General features: G+C 49.4%; 1 protein-coding gene across 1 annotated transcript in view; it reads right to left on the reverse strand.

The window, feature by feature from the left end:
• Nucleotides 1–24,787, reverse strand: part of PIP5K1A (phosphatidylinositol-4-phosphate 5-kinase type 1 alpha) — a 107,553-nt gene that overhangs the window by 56,036 nt on the left and 26,730 nt on the right. Inside the window, exon 2 of the mRNA XM_060256337.1 lies at nucleotides 706–743. Coding sequence (XP_060112320.1) covers nucleotides 706–743 — 38 coding nt within the window. The remainder of the gene's footprint in view (nucleotides 1–705; nucleotides 744–24,787) is intronic.

Genomic DNA, 24,787 nt, shown 5'->3' on the forward strand with positions numbered 1-24,787 from the left:
CTACTTGCCTGGACCCTTTTTAGTTGGAGATGCCAGGGATTGAACCTGGGACCTCCTGCTTCCCAAGCAGATGCTCTACCACTGAGCCACCGTCCCTCCTCTAACTGGCAGCGGCTCTCCAGGGTCTCCGGCGGAGGTTTTTCACGCCTACTTGCCTGGACCCTTTTTAGTTGGAGATGCCAGGGATTGAACCTGGGACCTCCTGCTTCCCAAGCAGATGCTCTACCACTGAGCCACCGTCCCTCCTCTAACTGGCAGCGGCTCTCCAGGGTCTCAGGCGGAGGTTTTTCACGCCTACTTGCCTGGACCCTTTTTAGTTGGAGATGCCAGGGATTGAACCTGGGACCTCCTGCTTCCCAAGCAGATGCTCTACCACTGAGCCACCGTCCCTCCTCTAACTGGCAGCGGCTCTCCAGGGTCTCAGGCGGAGGTTTTTCACGCCTACTTGCCTGGACCCTTTTTAGTTGGAGATGCCGGGGATTGAACCTGGGACCTCCTGATTACCAAGCAGATGCTCTACCACTGAGCCACCGTCTCTCCCCTTCCAATATCTTCTTCTTCCCAGTCCCTGGTTGACAATACCATCAGTGCTCTTCTTACTGCACAGAGACTTAGATCGACCTGTCAGCCCGACCAAGGAATAGAATACATGCGCGCGCACCCCCCACCCCGCGCACACACCCACTGGCAGGCACTGCAGCTTACCTCAAGTGACTTTTTCAAAGAATTTGCTCCCGGTGCCCCTAGCAGCAAAACAGAAGAGAAAAGATCAATTAGTTACTTTACCTAATTGCACAGCAGAGGTCGTTCCTAAATCAATCCCTTGCTCGCTGGATGGACAGGCACTTCTCGCTCTCTGAGAGCATCATAAAAAAGAGCCCTGCCGGCCGGACGCAGGGGGTTGCTTTAGGCACCACGACAGGCCTCTCCTCCACGACTCCATCTGAACCACGGGTGTCAAACCCATTTGTGATGAGGGCCAGATATGACATAAATGAGACCTTGTAGGGCTGAGCCATGCCGGGCTGTATGTGTACCTATTTAAGGACATAAGAGAAGCCATATTAGATCAGGCCAATGGCCCATCCAGTCCAACACTCTGTGTCACATAAGAGAAGCCATGTTGGATCAGGCCAGTGGCCCATCCAGTCCAACACTCTGTGTCACATAAGAGAAGCCATGTTGGATCAAGCCAGTGGCCCATCCAGTCCAACACTCTGTGTCACATAAGAGAAGCCATGTTGGATCAGGCCAGTGGCCCATCCAGTCCAACACTCTGTGTCACATAAGAGAAGCCATGTTGGATCAGGCCAGTGGCCCATCCAGTCCAACACTCTGTGTCACATAAGAGAAGCCATGTTGGATCAGGCCAGTGGCCCATCCAGTCCAACACTCTGTGTCACATAAGAGAAGCCATGTTGGATCAGGCCAGTGGCCCATCCAGTCCAACACTCTGTGTCACATAAGAGAAGCCATGTTGGATCAGGCCAGTGGCCCATCCAGTCCAACACTCTGTGTCACATAAGAGAAGCCATGTTGGATCAGGCCAGTGGCCCATCCAGTCCAACACTCTGTGTCACATAAGAGAAGCCATGTTGGATCAGGCCAGTGGCCCATCCAGTCCAACACTCTGTGTCACATAAGAGAAGCCATGTTGGATCAGGCCAGTGGCCCATCCAGTCCAACACTCTGTGTCACATAAGAGAAGCCATGTTGGATCAGGCCAGTGGCCCATCCAGTCCAACACTCTGTGTCACATAAGAGAAGCCATGTTGGATCAGGCCAGTGGCCCATCCAGTCCAACACTCTGTGTCACATAAGAGAAGCCATGTTGGATCAGGCCAATGGCCCATCCAGTCCAACACTCTGTGTCACAAAAGAGAAGCCATGTTGGATCAGGCCAGTGGCCCATCCAGTCCAACACTCTGTGTCACATAAGAGAAGCCATATTAGATCAGGCCAATGGCCCATCCAGTCCAACACTCTGTGTCACATAAGAGAAGCCATGTTGGATCAGGCCAATGGCCCATCCAGTCCAACACTCTGTGTCACATAAGAGAAGCCATATTAGATCAGGCCAGTGGCCCATCCAGTCCAACACTCTGTGTCACATAAGAGAAGCCATGTTGGATCAGGCCAATGGCCCATCCAGTCCAACACTCTGTGTCACATAAGAGAAGCCATGTTGGATCAGGCCAATGGCCCATCCAGTCCAACACTCTGTGTCACATAAGAGAAGCCATGTTGGATCAGGCCAGTGGCCCATCCAGTCCAACACTCTGTGTCACACAGTGGCAAAAAAATTATATACACACACACTGTGGCTAATAGCCACTGATGGACCTGTGCTCCATATTTTTATCTAACCCCTTCTTGAAGGTGGCTATGCTTGTGGCCGCCACCACCTCCTGTGGCAGTGAATTCCGCATGTTAATCACCCTTTGGGTGAAGAAGGACTTCCTTTTATCCGTTTTAACCTGTCTGCTCAGCAATTTCATCGAATGCCCACGAGTTCTCGTATTGTGAGAAAGGGAGAAAGCAATGCAAAACTGAATTATTCAAGAGAGTTTTCTGTACAGGAGACAGGGCTGCGCTATAACAAAATAGCTCATAAGAAAACGTGGGGTAAAGGGTTAAGGACTGCGGACTCTACTATTGTGTATACTTTGCACTCTCTGTTGGTGTAAATAGGGTTCTGCTGTGGAATTTTTGCTTTCGTGGAATGTGTCACGTTCTACTTCATCTCCGGTGGGTTTCCAGACCTCTGCAAGTCAAATCCCGATTTATTTTCTTTCGGATGTCCCACTCTGTTGATTGCACTGATTTATTTTATGCGATTGTAGTGATTTAATCTATGCAGGGAGGGGCCGTGGCTCAGAGGGAGGACATCTGCTTGGCATGCAGAAAGTCCCATGCTCAATCCTCTGCATCTCCAGTGCCAAAGATGAGGCAGTAGAAAGACCTCTGCCACAGATCCTAGAGCTGCTGCCAGTCTGAATAGACGATACTGACTTTATCCTTGGAAGCACAATTGCAAGATGCTAGAACATATGAAGAACATATCAGACCCTCAGGGGTCCATCAAAGTCAGTCTTGTCTACTCAGACTGGCAGCGGCTCTCCAGGGTCTCAAGCGGAGGTTTTGCACACCTAGCCCTATATGGCCGAGGACCTGCCTACCTTAGGGACCGCCTCTCTCCATATGTTCCCCAGAGAGCACTGAGATCCAGTTCCCAAAATCTACTACGAATCAATGGACCAAGGGAGGCCAGACTGAAAACGAGGGAGCAGGCCTTCTCTACAATGGCTCCCCAATGGTGGAATTAACTACCAGAGGAGGTGCGAGCCCTGCGAGACCTAAATCAGTTTCGCAGGGCTTGCAAAACCACCCTCTGTCAACTTGCATTTAAGATGGAACCTGGGTAATGACGCCTAGCCATCCTACACATATATTGAACTGTAGCACTTTAATCTGTCGCTGATAATATTTTAATTGTTTATTTAACTTAATTTGAATGTATTTAACTATTTTAATTGTCTTTTACTGTAATGATTGTATTTTATTGTAATCATGGTGTAAATCATGTCATGTGAGCCGCCCTGAGCCCGCCTCAGCGGGGGAGGGCGGGATATAAGAATAAATTTATTATTATTATTTGCCTGGACCCTTTTTTGGAGATGCCGGGGATTGAACCTGGGACCTTCTGCTTACCAAGCAGATGCTCTGCCACTGAGCCACCATCCCTCCCTTAACTGGCAGCGGCTCTCCAGGGTCTCAAGCTGAGGTTTTTCACACCTATTTGCCTGGACCCTTTTTTGGAGATTTCAGGGATTGAACCTGGGACCTTCTGCTTACCAAGCAGATGCTCTGCCACTGACCCACTGTCCCTCCCCATGCCGCAACGATCCTTCCAGGTCTGTCTGAAAACAGGAATATCACCAATGTAAGGGAGAGCAAATTCTGTTAATCCCGCCAACATTTTCTCAACCAACCTTTGGAAGGTTGCTGGAGAATTTCTTAAACCAAAAGAAGATGATATTGGATTTATATCCTGCCCTACACTCCGAATCTGAGAGTCTCAGGGCGGTCACAATCTCCTTTACCTCCCCCTCCCTCCACAACAGGCGCTCTGTGAGGTAGATGGGGCTGAGAGAGCTCTCCTGAAAGCTGCCCTTTTAAGGACAGCTCTGCAAGAGAACTATGGCTGACCCAAGGACATCCCAGCAGCTGCAAATGGAGGAATGGGGAATCACACCCGGTTCTCCCAGATAAGAGTCCGCGCACTTAACCACTACACTAAATCCAGGACATTGAACTCAAAGAGTCCTTCCCTTGTAACGAAAGCGGTTTTTGGTTGGTCTCTGGGGTTCGTGGTCTGAGTCAGTAGAAGGCAGCTTCATATTTTGGTGAACAGCAGATAAGGGCCATGCCTCAGCGGCAGAGCCTCTGCTGGGCATGCAGAAGGTCCCAGGTTCAATCCCCACCTTCTCCCAGTCAAAAGGACCAGGCAGGAGGTGATGGGAAAGACCTCAGCCTGAGACCCTCGAGAGGCATGGAGAGGGGCCAGTGGCAGAGCCTCTGCTTAGCATGCAGAAGGTCCCAGGTTCAATCCCCACCATCTCCCAGCCAAAAGGACCAGGCAGGAGGTGATGGGAAAGACCTCCACCTGAGAACCTGGAGAGGGGCCATAGCTCAGTGGCAGAGCCTCTGCTTGGCATGCAGAAGGTCCCAGGTTCAATCCCATGCATTTCCAGTTAAAAAGACCAGGCAGGAGGTGATGGGAAAGACCTCAGCCTGAGACCCTGGAGAGCCATGGAGAGGGGCCATAGCTCAGTGGCAGAGCCTCCACTTGGCATGCAGAAGGTCCCAGGTTCAATCCCCAGCATCTCCAGTGTAAAGGATGAGGTAGTAGGTGATATGAAAGACCCTGGAGATGTGCTGCCAGTCTGAGTAGACAATACTAACTTTGATAGACTGAGGGTCTGATTCGGTAGAAGACAGATCGTGAGTCCCAAGGGAGAAAGCCAGACTACAAGTAATGTAAATGAAACAAATCAACAAAGCCATGTTTGTGGCCATTACCAGGGCTTTTTACTGTAGCAGGAACTCCTTTGCATATTAGGCCGCACCCCCTTAACGTAGCCAATCCTCCTGGAGCTTACAGCAGGCCCTGTGCTAAGAGCCCTGTAAGCTCCTGGAGGATTGGCTACATCAAGGGTGTGTGGCCTAACATGCAAAGGAGCTCCTGCTACCAAAAAAGCTATCGCCGCTGAGAGCAGATTTCACGATTTAATCAATTTAGTTCACAGATCACAAATTGTTAGTATCAAAAATCAGAGTAAAGCTGAAGAAAAACATCCGTTCCGCGGGGCCCGCAAGACCGAACTGTTCAAGCGGTTCAAACAGATCGAACTGTTCAAACTTGCTTTCAACAGTTAAGGGGAGGGGGCTGTTATTCCACGGCACCGACAATCTCACTGAACAAATATCACTGAAACAGGAAACATCAGAATAATTAGAACATCAGCATGCATCTTGGACTTTTAATGACTATATACTCATTTGGAATACTGTGTGCAGTTCTGGTCGCCGCACCTCAAAAAGGGTATTATAGCATTGGAGAAAGTCCAGAGAAGGGCAACTAGAATGATTAAAGGGCTGGAGCACTTTCCCTATGAAGAAAGGTTGAAACGCTTGGGGCTCTTTAGCTTGGAGAAACGTTGACTGCGGGGTGACATGATAGAGGTTTACAAGATAATGCATGGGATGGAGAAAGTAGACAAAGAAGTACTTTTCTCCCTTTCTCACAACGCAAGAACTCATGGGCATTCGATGAAATTGCTGAGCAGACAGGTTAAAACGGATAAAAGGAAGTACTTCTTCACCCAAAGAGTGATTAACATGTGGAATTCACTGCCACAGGAGGTGGTGGTGGCCACAAGCATAGCCACCTTCAAGAGGGGTTTAGATAAAAATATGGAGCATAGGTCCATCAGTGGCTATTAGCCACAGTGTGTGTGTATATATAAATTTTTTTGCCACTGTGTGACACAGAGTGTTGGACTGGATGGGCCATTGGCCTGATCCAACATGGCTTCTCTTATGTTCTTATACTGCAAATGATCTTATTGTATATTTGTTTTAATATTTTACGTTGTTTTCATTTGTCGTTAGCCGCCCTGAGCCCGTCAGGGGAGGGCAGGATATAAATTTGATTAAATAAATAAAATCAAAACATTCACAGCGCCAAAATGCAATCGAAACAACATTCCTGACGAGTTTTAAGGCCTTCTACAGAACAGGTTTGCATTACGAAGTTCAAGCGAACTGGAAGAACCGGGGGGGTTGAAACCAGAGATATTATCGAGGAAGAATGCTCGAAGGCTATCCCTGCAGCCAAAAGAAATGTAATGCTTCCATGGATGACTAATGCAACTCTTCAAATTGCTAGAGAGACACAAGAAGCAAAAGTAAAAGGTGACAGAAATAGAAACTGAAGTCTAAACGCAGCGTTCCAGCGACTTGCACAAAGAGAGCTATTATAATAACCAAAGTAAAGAAACCAAAGAGAACAAAAAACGAAGAACAAGCTATCTGTTTCGCAATATCCCAGAAATCACAGGGAAATTTAACGCACGGTCAGGCACGCTAAAAGAACAAAATGGGAATAGATCAACTGAACAGGACAAAAAATTAAACAACAAAAGAAAAGGTGGGACCTATACCCTGAAGGACTAAACAGAAGGGATGACCGGAAGACAGATTTCCATCCAAGAAGATTGTTTTGAAGAAGAACCTGCAGTTTTGGAAAGTGCGGCTGTGCTGTGAGCAATTGGGAGAAACAAATCACCAGGAGCAGAAAGGAATATCAACAGAAACAGAGTCCATCACAGCCTTAACAAGACTGTGCCAACAAATACGGGAAACACAATAATGGCTCACAGACGGGAAACACTCGATTTATATTCCGCTTCTGGGAAAAAAGGAAATATCAAAGACGGCACCACCTACTGAGAGCCAGTTTGGTGTAGTGGTTAAATGCGCGGACTCTTATCTGGGAGAACCGGGTTTGATTCCCCACTCCTCCACTCGCACCTGCTGAAATGACCTAGGGTCAGCCAGAGCTCTCTTCTCTGGGAGAACCGGGTTTGATTCCCCACTCCTCCACTTGCACCTGCTGGAATGGCCTTGGGTCAGCCAGAGCTCTCTTATCTGGGAGAAACGGGTTTGATTCCCCACTCCTCCACTTGCACCTCCTGGAATGGCCTTGGGTCAGCCAGAGCTATCATAAGAGTTGTCCTTGAAAGGGCAGCTGCTGTGAGAGCCCTCTCAGCCCCACCCACCTCACAGGGTGTCTGTTGAGGGGGGAGAAGATATAGGAGATTGTAAGCCGCTCTGCGTCCCTGATTCTGAGAGAAGGGTAGGGTATAATTCTGCAGTTCTTCTTCTACGAGACCATCACATTAATTTTGCCCATGAGAAAAGTGATGCTCAAATCTTATGAAAAAGGCTGTTGCTGTATACAGGACAAGAAATGTCAAGATGTTTGAGCTGGATTCAGAAAATAAGAACAGAAGAGAAGCCATGTTGGATCAGGCCAAAGGCCCCTCCGGTCCAACACTGTCACATAAGAGAAGCCATGTTGGATCAGGCCAGTGGCCCATCCAGTCCAACACTCCGTGTCACAGAAGAACATAAAAAGAAGCCATGTTGGATCAGGCCAATGGCCCCTCCAGTCCAACACTCTGTGTCACATAAGAACATAAGAGAAGCCATGTTGGATCAGGCCAATGGCCCCTCCAGTCCAACACTCTGTGTCACATAAGAACATAAGAGAAGCCATGTTGGATCAGGCCAGTGGCCCATCCAGTCCAACACTCTGTGTCACAGAAGAACATAAGAGAAGCCACGTTGGATCAGGCCAATGGCCCATCCAGTCCAACACTCTGTGTCACATAAGAACATAAGGGAAGCCATGTTGGATCAGGCCAGTGGCCCATCCAGTCCAACACTCTGTGTCACATAAGAACATAAGGGAAGCCATGTTGGATCAGGCCAATGGCCCATCCAGTCCAACACTCTGTGTCACAGAAGAACATAAGAAAAGCCACGTTGGATCAGGCCAGTGGCCCATCCAGTCCAACACTCCGTGTCACACAGTGGCCAAAAAACCAGGTGCCATCAGGTCCAGGACACTAGAAATGAGGAGGCACTAGAGATCATACTGTGAATTTACATCAGTTACTGGAGCATATGAGAGAATTTCTGAAGGAAATCCGTTTGTGTTTCATGGACTGCAACAAAGGTTTTTGATTCTGGATCATAAAAGTTACGGTTGGTTTTAAAAGAAACGGATGTGCCAAAACATTCAGACTGTTTTGATGCACAACCTGTACTTCAGACAGGAGGATCCCGCTAGGACAGAATATAGAGATACCGAAGGGTTTCCAGTTGGCAAAGTTATCAGGCAAGAATGTTGTTTATCGTCCTGCCTCGTCAATCTATATGCAGGACATATCAAAAGGAAAGATTTAGATGAATATGGAAATGAAAACTGTGATGATACAGACATCAAAATAATGCCCCCCCCCCCCCAGACTGGGAAGACTCAATGTACATTCCAATAAAGGAGACCTTAATGACTGCAGCGGCTACTGAACAATTGCACTGATTTCTCATGCCAGTAACGCGATGCTCATAGTCTCACAGTGAAGACTGTCAGCATATACAGAACATGAAACATTTGATGTTCAAGCTGGATGCAGAAAATGAAGAGGCACTAGAAGAGGGGACTGGATTTATATCCTGCCCCTCACTACCTGAAAGCGTCTCAGAGCGGCTCACAATCTCCTTTCCCTTCCCCTCCCCACAACTGACACTCCGTGAGGTAGGTGAAGCGGAGAGAGCTCTAACAGAAACTGCTCTTGAGAGGAACAGCTTTGCAAGAACTTGCGACTGACTCAAGGTCACATCAGCATGTGGAGGAGTGGGGAATCAAGCCCGGTTCTCCCAGATAAGAGAGTTCTGGCTGACCCAAGGCCATTCCAGCAGGTGCAAGTGGAGGAGTGGGGAATCAAACCCGGTTCTCCCAGAGAAGAGAACTATGGCTGACCCAAGGCCATTGCAGCAGCTGCAAGTGGAGGAGTGGGGAATCAAACCCGGTTCTCCCAGATAAGAGAGCTCTGGCTGACCCAAGGCCATTCCAGCAGCTGCAAGTGGAAGACTGGAGAATCAAGCCCGGTTCTCCCAGAGAAGAGAGCTATGGCTGACCCAAGGCCATTCCAGCAGCTGCGAGTGGAGGAGTGGGGAATCAAACCCGGTTCTCCCAGAGAAGAGAGCTCTGGCTGATCCAAGGCCATTCCAGCAGGTGCAAGTGGAGAAGAGGGGAATCAAACCCGGTTCTCCCAGAGAAGAGAGCTCTGGCTGACCTAAGGCCATTCCAGCAGGTGCAAGTGAAGGAGTGGGGAATCAAGCCCGGTTCTCCCAGAGAAGAGAGCTCTGGCTGACCCAAGGACATCCCAGCAGGTGCGAGTGGAGGAGTGGGGAATCAAACCTGGTTCTTCCAGATCAGAGCCCACGCACTTAACCACTACACCAAACTGGTTCTCGAGAGATCATATTGCAAATTTACTTTGGTTACTGGAAGGAACGTTAACAATTTATGCAGCTAGCACCACTCTTTTGCCATTTAGTCACAGCTGACTTATGGGTTTTCAAGGCAAGAAACTTTCAGAGGTGGTTTGCCATTGCTTGCCGTGGCTGTTCCCCTTCCGCACTAATGGCAGAACGCAGTGAAGACTTGGTTAAAGCAAAAAAGGGCCAAAGAAGGATAGCTGAATATCAAGACGACAAAAGTAACAACTACTGTGGAACTGCACAACTTTAAAGTGGACAATGAAGAGGCTGCAATTGTTCAAGATTTTCTATTCCCGGGCTGCATCATCCACCAAAAACGGAGACTGAAACCAAGAAGTCAGAAGGAGGCTGAGACTGGAAAGGGTAACCATAAATGGGCATGAAAAGATCCTTAATTGTAAGGACACGTCTCTGGCAACCAAGATCAAGATAACTCAGATTACAGTATTCTCCATTACTATGTATGAGTGTGAAAGTTGAACAATGAAGAGAGCCGACAGGTAGAAAAGACCCAACACGAGATGGATCGACTTAATAAAGGAAGCTAGGGCCCTCAGTTTGCAAGACCTACGTGAGTTTGTTAGATTGGAGGTTTTGCAGAACATTAATTCGTAAGCTCAGCATAAGTCAGCAGTTGACTTGACAGCAGTTATCTCTCTCTCTGTGTTTTTGAATTACAGGTAAATCTCTCTTTCTCTCTCTCTCTCTCAAGCTGGGCAATGAAGAAAGACGCTAGGAAGAAAGTTGCTTCATTTGAAATGCGATGTTGGAGGAGAGCTTTACAGCTACCACGGACCACCAAGGAGACAAATAAGTGGGTTCTCAATCAAACCAGGCTTGAACTCACACACACACCGCACAAAAAAAAGACTAGGTGCTTTTATACTTTGGTCACATCACTGGAAGACAAGACTCAATGGGAAAGACTTTAATAAAGCTAGGAAAAGTTAGAGAAGACGAAGACCCAACATGAAGAAAACTGACTCCAGCAAAGAAACCATAGCCCTCGGTTTGTAAGAGCTAACCAAGGCTGGTAACAACAGGACATTTTGGAGACCACTGACACACAGGGCCGTTTTAGCTCGGAAGCGCTTAATGCACACATGCAATTTAATTCAGACATCGAGTAAAGAAGGATTTCCTTTTGCCTTCTTTCTGAATCTATTACACATCCTCTTCGCTGGGTGATCCAAATGCTAACGTTATGGGAGAAAGAGAAAAGGTTCTTTTCTAAAGCAGACAGCCCACACCTATTTTGGCCCCCCGACTAACAACCAATCTTCACTCTAAGCCGCAGAGTATTGTGAGCAAAAAGTCTACTTTGTGAGCTGCCGGCATTAAAGTAGCGAGCTGCTGCATAAATTACTGTGCTCTGGGGCATACAGTATTGTGCTATGGGGCAGCGATGCCCTGTATTCTCGGTGCTGGGGGGGGGCAACAGTGGGAGGGCTTCTAGTGTCTGGGCTCCACTGATGGGTCTCCTGATGGCACCTAGTCTTTTTTGTGTATGTGTGTGTTTTGTTTTGGGGCCATTGTGTGGCACAGAGTGTTGGACATGATGGGCCATTGGCTTGATCCAACATGGTGTAGTGGTTAAGTGTGCGGACTCTTATCTAGGAGAACCAGGTTTGATTCCCCACATCTCCACTTGCACCTGCTGGAATGGCCTTGGGTCAGCCATAGCTCTGGCAGAGGTTGTCCTTGAAAGGGCAGCTGCTGTGAGAGCCCTCTCCAGCTCCACCCACCTCACAGGGTGTCTGTTGTGGGGGAGGAAGGGAAAGGAGATTGTGAGTGGCTTTGAGACTCTTCGGAGTGGAGGGTGGGATATAAATCCAATATCTTCATCTACCTCGCAGGGTGTCTGTTGTGGGGGAGGAAGGTAAAGGAGATTGTGAGCCGCTCTGAGACTCTTTGGAGTGGAGGGCGGGATATAAATCCACTATCTTCATCTACCTCACAGGGTGTCTGTTGTGGGGGAGGAAGGGAAAGGAAATTGTGAGCCCATCTGAGACTCTTTGGAGTGGAGGGCGGGATATAAATCCAATATCTTCATCTACCTCACTGGGTGTCTGTTGTGGAGGGGGGGGGAGGTAAAGGAGATTGTGAGCCGCTCTGAGACTCTTCGGAGTGAAGGACAGGATATAAATCCAATATCTTCATCTCCTTTGGACATGATGGGCCACTGGCCTGATCCAATGTGGTTTCTCTTATGTTCTTATGTTCATCCTTCCTGAGCTAAGACAAAAGTGTGTGAGCTAGAGGCTAAAAATCTGTGAGCTAGCTCACGCTAACTCGGCTTAGAAGGAACACTGCTAACATTTCTTTTCTTTTTTTTAAATGAGCTTTCATGAATCACAGCTCGCTTCCTCCGATATGTGGGAAAGGAGCTGTGAATTACACAAGATGATACTGAGATATGCGTTGCTGGTCTTTTCAGAAGATGCTGGACTTCTGTTTTTATCTTGGGAAGGCTGTTCCTGCAGTGGAACTTCACCTAAACTTTGTTCCAGCATATTGCTAATTATTAGATGGTCCCTCTTTATATATATCTAGCGGCCCCATGGCACAGAGTGGTATAGCAGCAGTACTCCAGTACTGTGATCTGAACTCTCTGCTCACGACCTGAGTTCTATCCCTGCAAAAGCTGGTTCAGGTAGCCAGCTCCAGGTTGACTCAGCCTTCCATCCTTCCGAGGCCGGTCAAATGAGTGCCCAGCTTGCTGGGGGGAAAGTGGAGATGACTGGGGAAGGCAGTGGCAAACCACCCCATAAAAAAGTCTGCCGTGAAAACGTTGTAAAAGCAACGTCACTCCAGAGCCGGAAACAACTGGTGCTTGCACAGGGGACCTTTCCTTTCCCTATATAGGCATTTAAATCCACCCAGAGAATGCTATTTGCATTGGGATGTAAAATACCATGACCTTCTCCAGAGCAGGCGTCCAGAGTAGAAAGGAGAGCTATGCTGCCCCAGCCCATTGTAGCTCAGCAGATGAGCTGCTAGGAAGAGGCCAAAATCACAGCTTCGCAAATTGTGCTGTACGTTTTGAGATTTCCCTAAAAAGGGAAGTAAAAAGTAAAAAGGGAAAACTTCCCCGAAAGAAAGCTGGCTATCAGAGCTCGCCCCTGATATGCATCTGGGGCTCTACCACTGAGCCTTGGTTGCCCTGGAGCTGAAATTACAGAGAACGGGTAAAAATGCCCAGTTTGAGACCCAGGAAAATAGCTTGTTCGAAAGGCTTTCTTCGGTATCTCTGGGAACGGCAACAGTGATTCTGAGAGCACAGAACCCTCTTTTACTACTGAATCCAGAGCAAACAAAGGGAAGATTTGATACCGGTGCTGATTAAATGATAAGGTTACCAAAGAAACGGCTGTATGAGTGAGGGAGATGGTGGAGGGGGGGTGGAGCAATTTGCAAAGATAAAATAAAGCAATATCTGACATTCCCTGAACAGACGATTATTTCTGGGTTTCAACAGAGTCTTCATAAACAGATCTATACATTTCATGCAAGGTGAGACAAAAAAGCAATAAACAACCGGTTTTCTTATTGGTACGTAGTTACAGAAATTATATATATTCTGGTTATTTACTAGAAACCACAAACTGATATGAACGGGGAGGTTGGTTCACAAATCAAACCAGCTTGTGTTGGTTCCTGACCCCTGCTTTCTGCTCCCCACAGCTTTCCCCTGCTGATTCTCCCCGCTTGGAGCGATTTAAACTCCTGCTTTCTGCTCCCCACGAACTGCCTTAAAATCTGTGGAAGCTCACGGCGGCTCTTCCGTTCTCGAACGCCACTTCATGAACCACGAAACCAGCCAAAATTCGTCACGAACCTGCGTTTGTGAGCCAGTCTGGGACCATCCCTATTATTTACAAAACATCTCTTTTCCAGATTTAAGGCACGCATTCACAGAACTGAGATTCTAATGGATGTCTACAGCAGGGGCCCCCAATGTGGACGCCATGCTGCCCCACCAGCACACCTCCTGGAGCTCCGCAAATGCTTTTAGGTGTGATGCTGTGTTAGATTAAAAGGCATCCTGTTAAAAAGAGCCTCTGTTAAAAAGAGCCTCTGCCTGCAACGCTGTAGAGTTAGATCCAAGCGGGCAGCCATGTTGATCTGAAGCAACAGAACAAAGCAGTAGACAATTCGCACCTCGAAGACCAACTAACTTTTATTCAGAATGTCAGCTTTCGTATGCTCTAAGCCCGGGGTGTCAAACTCATGAGGGCTGGATCTGATATAAATGAGAACTGGTTGGGCCGGGCCATATTGGGTTGGGCCGTGCCATGTGTGTACCTATTTAAGATTAGGTAGCAGAGATACAAACTTTATAAAGGACACAAACACAATTAATTTTAAAAAAAACATGCCTAAAACGTTATCACTCATTAGTTTTAAAGGTGCTTTCTTTGTATTTCTCCCAGGGGACCCAGGGAACTAAAGGAAGTTCTGGCTTTTTCCTTCTTTTCCCAGGGGGCAGGAGGGGGAGGAGCCTCAGCCAATAGAAGGAAGAGAGGCTTGGCTCAGTTGCTCTGCTGTGTGCGATTGAGGAAGCCTTGCAAAAGAAGCTGTGATGCAGAGGGAAGCAAGAGAGAGGGAGAAGGAAGCAGATGACAGCCAGTTGCTCAGGGGCCTGATAGGAGCCCTCCAGGGACCTGATTCGGCCCATGGGCCACAAGTTTGACACCCCTGCTTTAAGCAGACTTCATCATACAAAATTGGAATCTTCATCATCATCATCATAATTTATATCCCACCCTCCCTGCCGAAGCAGGCTCAGGGCGGCTAACAACACAAATCAATACATACATTGTACAGTATATTTAAACAAAACCAATTTAACAGTTTAAGTAAAATTCTATTAAAATTCTAAAACGATAAAATTAATATTAATATGTTGGTGCTATTATCCAGATGGCGAGTTTACTTAGCAGTCTCTCCCTGTAGTCGGCGAAAGCCAATCGGAAAAGGATGGTCTTGCATGCCCTGCGGAACTGTTCAAAGTCCCGCAGGGCCCGCGTTTCTTCCGGGAGCTGGTTCCATGGATGTGGGGCCATAACAGAGAAGGCCCGAGCGCGGGTACTCTGTAGTTTTACCTCTTTCGGCCCGGGAATAGTCAGCAGGTTCTTCCCAGCTGACCTCAGTGCTCTCTGGGGTTCGTATGGGGAGAGACGGTCCCTAAGGTAGGCAGGTCCTCGGCCATATAGGGCATTAAAGGTGATAACCAGCACTTTGTAACGAATCCGGGCAGTGAGTTGGTCTGCAGAATCATGGGAGTGTGTTCTTTTTTTCTAATGGCAAACTATAACGATGTTATAACCGCTTGAGTAACTATGCCCTCTATTTAAACCCAAAACTAACAAAGCCAGAATGTTGGCCAGACTTACGGCTCTTCACACCGGACCTGCCACATCAACCTGCTTTTTATCACCCTCCAGTGTTTTTTTCAACAACATTAACTAACAAACACAGACCCCAACTTGTGATTCTTTTAATCTGCTGAAAAGATTCCCATGATTCTACACACCAACGCACTGCCCACCGATATTAAGAACTGCTGTTTGCCATTCCCATCTGGTCTGATGAAGTCTGCTTAGAGCATACGAAAGCTTCCATTCTGAATGAAACTTAGTTGGCCTTAAAGGTGGCACTTGTCTACTGCTTTGTGCTGTAGTCACCATTAGACATAAAAATATCCTCTCTCCCTGATACTTTGTGGTTGGCGCCTGCAGCAGTCCTTTTGTGGTCTCACCACCCCCACCCTCCTGTGTAGGAATTCCAAGGCCCACAGACATAAAAAGGTCAGAGGCCCTCAGCCTACAGCACACTTGGAGAACTGGTATCAACATAACCCTGTTACACACTCTTAACCCTGTTAACTGGGTAAGAAGAAGATAATGATGATATTGGATTTATATATCCCGCCCTCCACTCAAGAGTCTCAGAGCAGCTCACAATCTCCTTCCCCTTCCTCCCCCACAACAGACACCCTGTGAGGTAGATGAAGATACTGGATTTATATCCCGCCCTCCACTCCGAAGAGTCTCAGAGCGGCTCACAATCTCCTTTCCCTTCCTCCCCCACAACAGACACCCTGTGAGGTAGATGAAGATATTGGATTTATATCCCGCCCTCCACTCCGAAGAGTCTCAGAGCGGCTCACAATCTCCTTCCCCTTCCTCCCCCACAACAGACACCCTGTGAGGTAGATGAAGATATTGGATTTATATCCCGCCCTCCACTCCGAAGAGTCTCAGAGCGGCTCACAATCTCCTTTCCCTTCCTCCCCCACAACAGGCACCCTGTGAGGTAGATGAAGATATTGGATTTATATCCCACCCTCCACTCTGAAGAGTCTCAGAACAGCTCACAATCTCCTTTCCCTTCCTCCCCCACAACAGACACCCTGTGAGGTGGGTGAGGCTGAGAGGGCTCTCACAGCAGCTGCCCTTTCAAGGATAACTTCTGCTGGAGCTATGGCTGACCCAAGGCCATTCCAGCAGCAGCAAGTGGAGGAGTGGGGAATCAAACCCGGTTCTTCCAGATAAAAGAGCTCTGGCTGACCCAAGGCCATTCCAGCAGCTGCAAGTGGAGGAGTGGGGAATCAAATCCGGTTCTCCCAAATGAAAGAGCTCTGGCTGACCCAAGGCCATTCCAGCAGCTGCAAGTGGAGGAGTGGGGAATCAAAACCGGTTCTCCCAGAAGAGAGAGCTCTGTCTGACCCAAGGCCATTCCAGCAGCTGCAAGTGGAGGAGTGGGGAATCAAAACCGGTTCTCCCAGAAGGGAGAGCTCTGGCTGACCCAAGGCCATTCCAGCAGGTGCAAGTGGAGGAGTGGGGAATCAAACCTCGTTCTTCCAGATAAGAGAGCTCTGGCTGACCCAAGGCCATTCCAGCAGGTGCAAGTGGAGGAGTGGGGAATCAAACCCGGTTCTCCCAGATAAGAGAGCTCTGGCTGACCCAAGGCCATTCCAGCAGCTGCAAGTGGAGGAGTGGGGAATCAAACCCGGTTCTCCCAGACAAGAGCGTGTGCACTTAACCACTACATCAAAGTGACTGAACTGAAGATCTAGTCCAGGGGTGGCCAAACTTGCTTAACGTAAGAGCCACACAGAATAAAACATCAGAAGCCTGAGAGCCACAAGATTTGAATGTCAGATGTCTGAGAGCTGCAAGGAAGGCAGGCAAACAGATGGGAGGAAGAGGTGAAAAGTGAGCAACTTTAACTTGAAATGCATTCTCCAAGCTGCCAGCTATCTTGGCTTGGAGAAGTGATTTCAAGAGAGAAATGCCTTCTCCAAGCTGGCCGATGGGGCTTTGAGAGCCACACGATATGCATGTGTGAAAAAGCCACATGTGGCTCCCGAGCCACAGTTTGGCCACCCCTGATCTAGTCCATAACTTGTTTTGCCCACTGCGTGCTTCCTCCTGAGCGGGATTTTTAACTTTCGATCTTTCTCAACATACTGGTGGGATATAACTGTTTGTCTATTGTCTGTTAAAGATAAAAGTCTATCTTATCCGCTTGCATTATTTGCAAACACATCAAAGACAATTCCGGCAAAGCCTGTGGGGAAATAGCAGTCCAAAAACACTGTTTTTTATCTTAACACAAATGACGGCTCTGACTAATACAGATTTAGGCACGAGTTCTTTATCTTACTGATGAGTCTTATTTGTCTCCATGCAAACCTCTCGATTTTTACCAACGGTTTGAACCTTTCCCCCCAAATGGCTTTTGGCTACAGCAGCAGAGTTTGACTCAACGGCGGAGATGGACAAAAAATGATCTTTTGCGAGCAGACGCGGCCTAACCAAGTGATCTTAGGAATGCAGCGAAGGCCAGGGGAAACTGCTGCTTAATGCAACCTCAGAAAGGGCACATCCCGGCTGCACAACTGAGTACATAAACCTGCAAAGCTGCTCGCATCAAGAGCCAACAAACCCAGCCCAAGCTGACGTCTGGTGGTCAAGATGGGATGGACAATTAAAAGGGTCCCTTTGAGGAGGACAATGAACAAGAAAGGAAGCTTCGTTGGAAGATGTGGAACTGCCAAAAGAAAATAAGCAGATAAGCCACATAGAATAAATGTCGGATGTCTGAGAGCTTCAAGACATGAACATCAGATGTTTGAGAGCCACAAGACGGGAAGGGAAGGGAAGGGAAGGGAAGGGAAGGGAAGGGAAGGGAAGGGAAGGGAAGGGAAGGGAGAACATAAGAACCCCAATCATGCTTCTGAAATACGTTTGCTTCTTTATTTGAAAACAGAAAATAATACAATTCTGTACAATTCTGATCACTGTATCTCAAAAAAGATATTATAGCACTGGAAAAAGTCCAGAAAAGGGCAACTAGAATGATTCAAGGGTTGGAACACTTTCTCTATGAAGGAAGGTTAAAAAGCTCGGGGCTCTTTAGCTTGGAGAAACGTCAACTGCGGGGTGACATGAGAGAGGTTTACGAGATAATGCATGGGATGGAGAAAGTAGAGAAAGAAGTACTTTTCTCCCTTTCTCACAATGCAAGAACTCGTGGGCATTCAATGAAATTGCTGAGCAGTCAGGTTAAAACGGATAAAAGGAAGTCCTTCTTCACCCAAAGGGTGATTAACGCATGGAATTCGCTGCCACAGGAGGTAGTGGTGGCTGCAAGCACAGACAGCTTCAAGAGGGGAATAGATAAGCATATGGAGCAGAGGTCCATCAGTGGCTCTTAGCCATAGCGTATTGTTGGAACTCTGTCTGGGGCAGTGATGCTCTGTATTCTTGGTGCTTGAAGGGGACCACAGTGGGAGGGCTTCTGGTGTCCTGGCCCCAGTAGTGGACCTCCTGATGGCACTTGGGTTTTCTGGCCACTGTGTGATGCAGTGTTGGACTGGACGGGCCACTGGCCTGATCCAACAGGGCTTCTCTTCTGTTCTTATGTGACACAGAGTGTTGGACTGGATGCGCCACTGGCCTGATCTGACATGGCTTCTCTTATGTTCTTTCAGTTGGAGGTACCAGGAGCCAAACCTGAGACCTTCTGCATGCCATGCAGAGGCCCTGCCACTGATCCATGCCCCTTCCCCCAAACTCCTACCCCAGCTGCATTTCTCATGCGGAACCCTTCTTGCCACCCGCCCTAGGGATGCCACTCCTAAGGGGAGACATGGGGGTCCCCCAGAATTAAGGCTCGTCTCCAGACTACAGAGATCAGTTCCTCTGGGGAAAATGAATGCTTTGGAGGGCGGGCTCTGTGGCATAGTATCCCCACCAGCATCCCCTCTAGCTCACAGATTTTTAGCCTCCAGTGGCTCAGTGGTAGAGCATCTGCTTGAGAAGCAAAAGGTCCCAGGTTCAATCTCCGGCATCTCCAACTAAAGAGGGACCAGGCAAATAGGCGTGGAAAACCTTAGCTTGAGACCCTGGAGAGCCACTGCCAGTTAGGGGAGGGATGGTGGCTCAGTGGTAGAGCATCTGCTTGGTAAGCAGAAGGTCCCATTTTCAATCCCTGGCATCTCCAACTCAAAAGGGTCCAGGCAAATAGGCATGAAAAACCTCCGCTTGAGACCTGGAGAGCCACTGCCAGTTAGGGGAGGGATGATGGCTCAGTGGTAGAGCATCTGCTTGGTAAGCAGAAAGTCCCAGGTTCAATCCCCGGCATCTCCAACTAAAAAGGGTCCAGGCAAATAAGTGTGAAAAACCTCCGCTTGAGACCCTGGAGAGCCGCTGCCAGTCTGAGTAGACAAGACTGACTTTGATGGACCAAGAGTCTGCTTCAGTAGAAGGCAGCTTCATATGTTCAATCCACAAACCCATCCTAGGCCTACTTACACCACCCCCTGCCAGCCCCACTCCCACCCAAGGCTCTCAACAGCACCCCTGAGGTCGAGCTGCCAAGCGTTCTCCCCTCAGAAGGTGTTGTGACAGGTCCTAACATCTGCGCTCAGAGGTTTAATCACGCTCCCAGAACACGCTCGACTCTCTGTACATCCTGTGCTTGCTAGGGAGAGGGAATGAATCACCACCTTGCCGGGCTGCCAAGCAAGCTTCGCCACGCAGATAAGCATGCAGTTCGCCAAGCCTGGCACAGCAGATAGGAGACGATCGGGGCAGAGGAAGGGGCAGGTGATGGGCTTTGGCGGCTCTCCGTTCCCTTATGCAAGCTGGAGGCCGGATGGAACGAAGCGAGGCCTGCTGGTTTCAGCACTGCTGGGGAAACCAACTCAGCATCCATAGGCAGCTATCTAAACGGACAGTCTCATGCTCCCTACTCAAGACTGTGGGTCAATGAGGGCAGGCCCTGTTGCCAGCCCTCCAGAGGAACTGGTTGGCCACTGTGTGAGACAGGAGGCTGGAATAGATGGACCCTCACTGGCCTGATCCACCAGGGCTCTTCTGATGATCTTATGAAGGCCTCAACCTCTCTGCCCTGTGGTTGGCCATCTAGAGGAACTGACTGGCCACTGGATGAGACAGGATGATGCTGGACTAGATGGACGCTCACTGGTCTGACCCAGCAGGGCTCTTCTGAGGTTCTTCTCAGGAGGAGGCCTCAGCCTCTCTGCCCTGCTGTTGGCCCTCCAGAGAAACCGGCTGGCCACTGTGTGAGGCAGGAGGCTGGACTAGATGGACCCTCACTGGTCTGACCCAGCAGGGCTCTTCTGAGGTTCTTCTCAGGAGGAGGCCTCAGCCTCTCTGCCCTGCTGTTGGCCCTCCAGAGAAACCGGCTGGCCACTGTGTGAGGCAGGAGGCTGGACTAGATGGACCCTCCCTGGTCTGAGCCAGCAGGGCTCTTCTGAGGTTCTTCTCAGGGGAAGGCCTCAGCCTCTCTGCCCTGTTCTTGGCCTTTCAGAAGAACTGGTTGGCCCCCGTGTGAGACAGGAGGCTGGACTAGATGGACCCACCCTAGCCTGACCCAGCAGGGCTCTTCTGATTTTCTTATCTGGGGAAGGCCTCGGCCTCTCTGCCCTGTTGTTGTCCCTCCAGAGGAACTGGTTGGCCCTTGTGTGAGACAGGATGCTGGACTGGATGGACCCTCACTGGCCTGATCCAGCAGGGCTCCAAGTTAACTTCTCCTAAAGAAACAGTGCAATCCTCTGAATGAGATTAGGCATATTAGAATCTGTACCTGTGAGAGATCCTGGAGGAGTAAGAAGAGATGATATTGGATTTATACCCCCCCTTCTCTCTGAATGAGAGTCTCAGAGCGGCTCACAATCTCCTTTACCTTCCCCCCCCGCCGCAACAAACACCGTGTGAGGTAGGTGGAGCTGAGAAAGCTCTCACAGAAGCTGCCCTTTCAAGGACAACTCCTACAATAGCTATGGCTGACCCAAGGCCATTCCAGCAGTTGCAAGTGGAGGAGTAGGGAATCAACCCGGTTCTCCCATATAAGAGTCCCGCACTTAACCACTACACCAAACTGGCTGTCAAACAAGCCCCCTGCCCTTCTCCACTTTGTGGGCTGCAGAGACAATGATCGTGAGTGGGCTTCTAACAGACAGTCACTCCTGCTGCAATTGCAGCCGGCACTCCCGCCTGGAGAGACAATAAGCAGGCCAAGGCTACAACAAACGACATACAGGAGAGCTGGTTTTTAAAGCAGCGTTGGCGGAGCAAGGCCAAGCCCCTTCACCTCCGGAATCAGCTGGGCTAGTATTCAATCACCCATTCACAAAACCGCCTCCTCAGCCCAACGTGGCATTTGCCAAGGCTGTTTATTCAAAGGAAGGACGGCCAAACCTCTCTTCCTCCCCCGGTCTCTGTTAACACCAGCCAACGCAGGAACATGTGACGCTCGCGGCTGCTTCACCGCTCTGACCACCCAGTTCTATGGAACACAGGCAGCTGAAAGAGGCTGGCTTGGTAAGTTTCGAGCGAGCTCTCCTTTGCACTCAGACCAAGGCCCAGCAAGCCAGTTATCTGCAGCAGTGGTTCCCAACCTTTTTGGCACCAGGGACCAGTTTTGTGGAAGACAATTTGTCCAAGGGCCGGGGGTGGTGGTTTTGGGAGGATACAATTGTGCACTTTATTTCTACTGGTTTGGTGTGGCGGTTAAGCGTGCGGACTCTTATCTAGAAGAACCGGGTTTGATTCCCCCACTCCTCCACTTGCAGCTGCTGGAATGGTCTTGGGTCAGCCAGAGCTCTCGCAATCCTGGAGAGGCGGCGGCTGAGAGGGGATAGGATCACCAAGTTCTTGAAGGGCTGTCCTATAAAGAATGGTGTGGAATTGTTTTCTGTAGCCCCAGAAGGTAGGACCAGAACTAATGGGTTGAAATTAAATCAAAAGAGTTTCCGGCTCAACATGAGGAAGAACTTCCTGACCATTGGAGCAGTTCCTCAGTGGAACAGGCTTCCTCCGTGGGAGGTGGTGGGCTCTCCTTCCCTGGAGGTTTTTCAACAGAGGCTGGATGGCCACCTGACAGCAATGAAGATCCTGTGAATTTAGGGGGAGGTGTTTGTGAGTTTCCTGCATTGTGCAGGGGGTTGGACTAGATGACCCAGGAGCTCCCTTCCAACTCTAGGATTCTATGACTGTTAAGAGCGATTCCTCAGTGGAACACGCTTCCTCGGGAGGTGGTGGGCTCTCCTTCCTTGGAGGTTTTTCAACAGAGGCTAGATGGCCATCTGACAGCAATGGAGATCCTGTGAATTTGGGGGGAGTTTGTGAGTTTCTTGCATTGTGCAGGGGGTTGGACTAGATGACCCAGGAGCTCCCTTCCAACTCTAGGATTCTATGACTGTTAAGAGCGATTCCTCAGTGGAACAGGCTTCCTCCTTGGGAGGTGGTGGGCTCTCCTTCCTTGGAGGTTTTTCAACAGAGGCTAGATGGCCATCTGACAGCAATGGAGATCCTGTGAATTTAGGGGGAGTTTGTGAGTTTCTTGCATTGTGCAGGGGGTTGGACTAGATGACCCAGGAGCTCCCTTCCAACTCTAGGATTCTATGACTGTTAAGAGCGATTCCTCAGTGGAACAGGCTTCCTCCTTGGGAGGTGGTGGGCTCTCCTTCCTTGGAGGTTTTTCAACAGAGGCTAGATGGCCATCTGACAGCAATGGAGATCCTGTGAATTTAGGGGGAGGTGTCTGTAAGTTTCCTGCATTGCCAAGGTTGGACTAGATGACCCCGGAGTTCCCTTCCAACTCTATGATTCTAAGAGTTGTCCTTGAAAGGGCAGCTTCTGGGAGAGCTCTCCCCGCCCCACCCACCTCACAGGGTGTCTGTTGTAGGGGAGGAAGGGAAAGGAGATTGTGAGCTTCTCTGAGACTCTGAAATTCGGTGTGGAGGGCAGAATATAAATCCAGTGTCTTCTTTCTTCTTCCAACATTGTAGTATATAATGAAATAATTATGCAACTCATGGCCTGGTCGCTAACAGGCCGCAGACCAGTACTGATCCACGGACCGGGGGTTGGGAACCCCTGATCCGCAGAACCAGGGGAGCCGATCAGTCCGTTTCCCGCACCCAGCCCTTCCGAGACCAGCCTCCTTCCATCACAGCCTAAAAAGAGCCCTGCGGGTCCGAAACAAGGCCCCCAATCAGACTGCTTCATACTCTGCTGATGGGCTTCCCAGGGAGCTCCCCGTTTGTTCTGCAGCAACTGGGAGTCAAAGCTAGACTGCCTTTGCCCGTGGAGGTTCTTATCACCCACCATGTTCCCCCTCCGGCCAGAGCAGCTGCGACACCCCAGCAGTGTTCCCACTTAAGCCAAGCGAGCGCGAACCAGCTCACAGTCTCTTTAGCCTCCGGCTCACCCATTTTTGTCTCAGCCCGCGAACAATGGGCCCAGAACACACTGCTTTATGCAGTAGCTCACACCTTTAATGCCAGTAGCTCGCGAAGTACAATTTTTGCTCACAAGACCCCACAGCTTAGAGCAGGGGTCCTCAAACTTTTTAAATAGGGGGCCAGTTCACTGTCCCTCAGACTGTTGGAGGGCCTAATATGCAAATTTGGGAGATCTCCAGGCCCCACATGGAGGTTGGCAACCTTACAAGTAGACTACTCAGGACTGAATTGCAAGAGATTATTTACATGGGTGAACATAAGAACCGCGACTGTTCCCTGGAAGGTCAGAGGCTGAAGCTGAAGCTCAAATACTTTGGCCACCCAATGAGAAGGGAGCACTCCTTGGAGAAGACTCTTGAGAGTCCCTTGGACTGCAAGAAGATCCAATCAGCCAGTCAGTCCTCAGGGAAATCAACCCAGACTGTTCCCTGGAAGGTCAGAGGCTGAAGCTGAAGCTCAAATACTTTGGCCACCCAATGAGAAGGGAGCACTCCTTGGAGAAGACTCTTGAGCAGGGGTCCTCAAACCTTTTAAATAGGGGGCCAGTTCACTGTCCCTCAGACTGTTGGAGGGCCGGACTGCCGTTACTGTACAAGGCCGCGGGCTGTCAGTTCTCCGTCTTCTGCATCTCTCTCCCTTCCCCACACCACACACCCTGGCCTGGGAACTCACCTCACCTCGGTATCACCTCACACTCTGTCTCCGCCGCCTCAGCCCAGTGCCGGAAGTGTGCGTCGCTAACGCGAGTTTAGGTCGAATGTCACTTCCGGTCTGATTTTGCCATAACCCGGCGGGCCGCATAAACGTCCTCAGCGGGCCGCATCTGGCCCGCGGGCCGTAGTTTGAGGACCCCTGGCTTAGAGGGAGCGCTGCACCCCGCTTGCGCAGACGCTGTTCTATGTTTTATATTATTTCTCTAATTCATTTGCATCTGCAATTCTTACAGCATTCCCTCCTCGCTTCTGTTTTACCCTCACAACAACCCTGTGAATTAGGCTAAGCCAGGGGTGGCCAAACTGCGGCTCGGGAGCCACACGTGGCCCCTCTCACGCATATTGTGTGGCTCTCGAAGCCCTCGCCGCCCAGTCGGTCGGCTTGGAGAAGGCACTTGTCTCTTTAAACCACTTCTCCGAGCCAAGCTAGCCAGCTGCTTGGAGAAAGCATTTAAAGTTGCTTTCTTTCCACCTCTCTCTTCCTTCTCTCACCCTCCTCTCGGTCCCTTCTGCCTTGCTGCTCTCAAATATCTGACATTTATACTATGTGACTCTTATGTTAAGCAAGTTTGGCCACCATTGGGCTAAGCCAGGGTCACCCAGTGAGCATCCATGCCATGATTGAGGACTCGAATCCAGGTCTTCTAGATAATAC

Source organism: Heteronotia binoei, chromosome 1, assembly GCF_032191835.1.
Source record: "Heteronotia binoei isolate CCM8104 ecotype False Entrance Well chromosome 1, APGP_CSIRO_Hbin_v1, whole genome shotgun sequence".
Taxonomy (NCBI): Eukaryota; Metazoa; Chordata; class Lepidosauria; order Squamata; family Gekkonidae; genus Heteronotia; species Heteronotia binoei.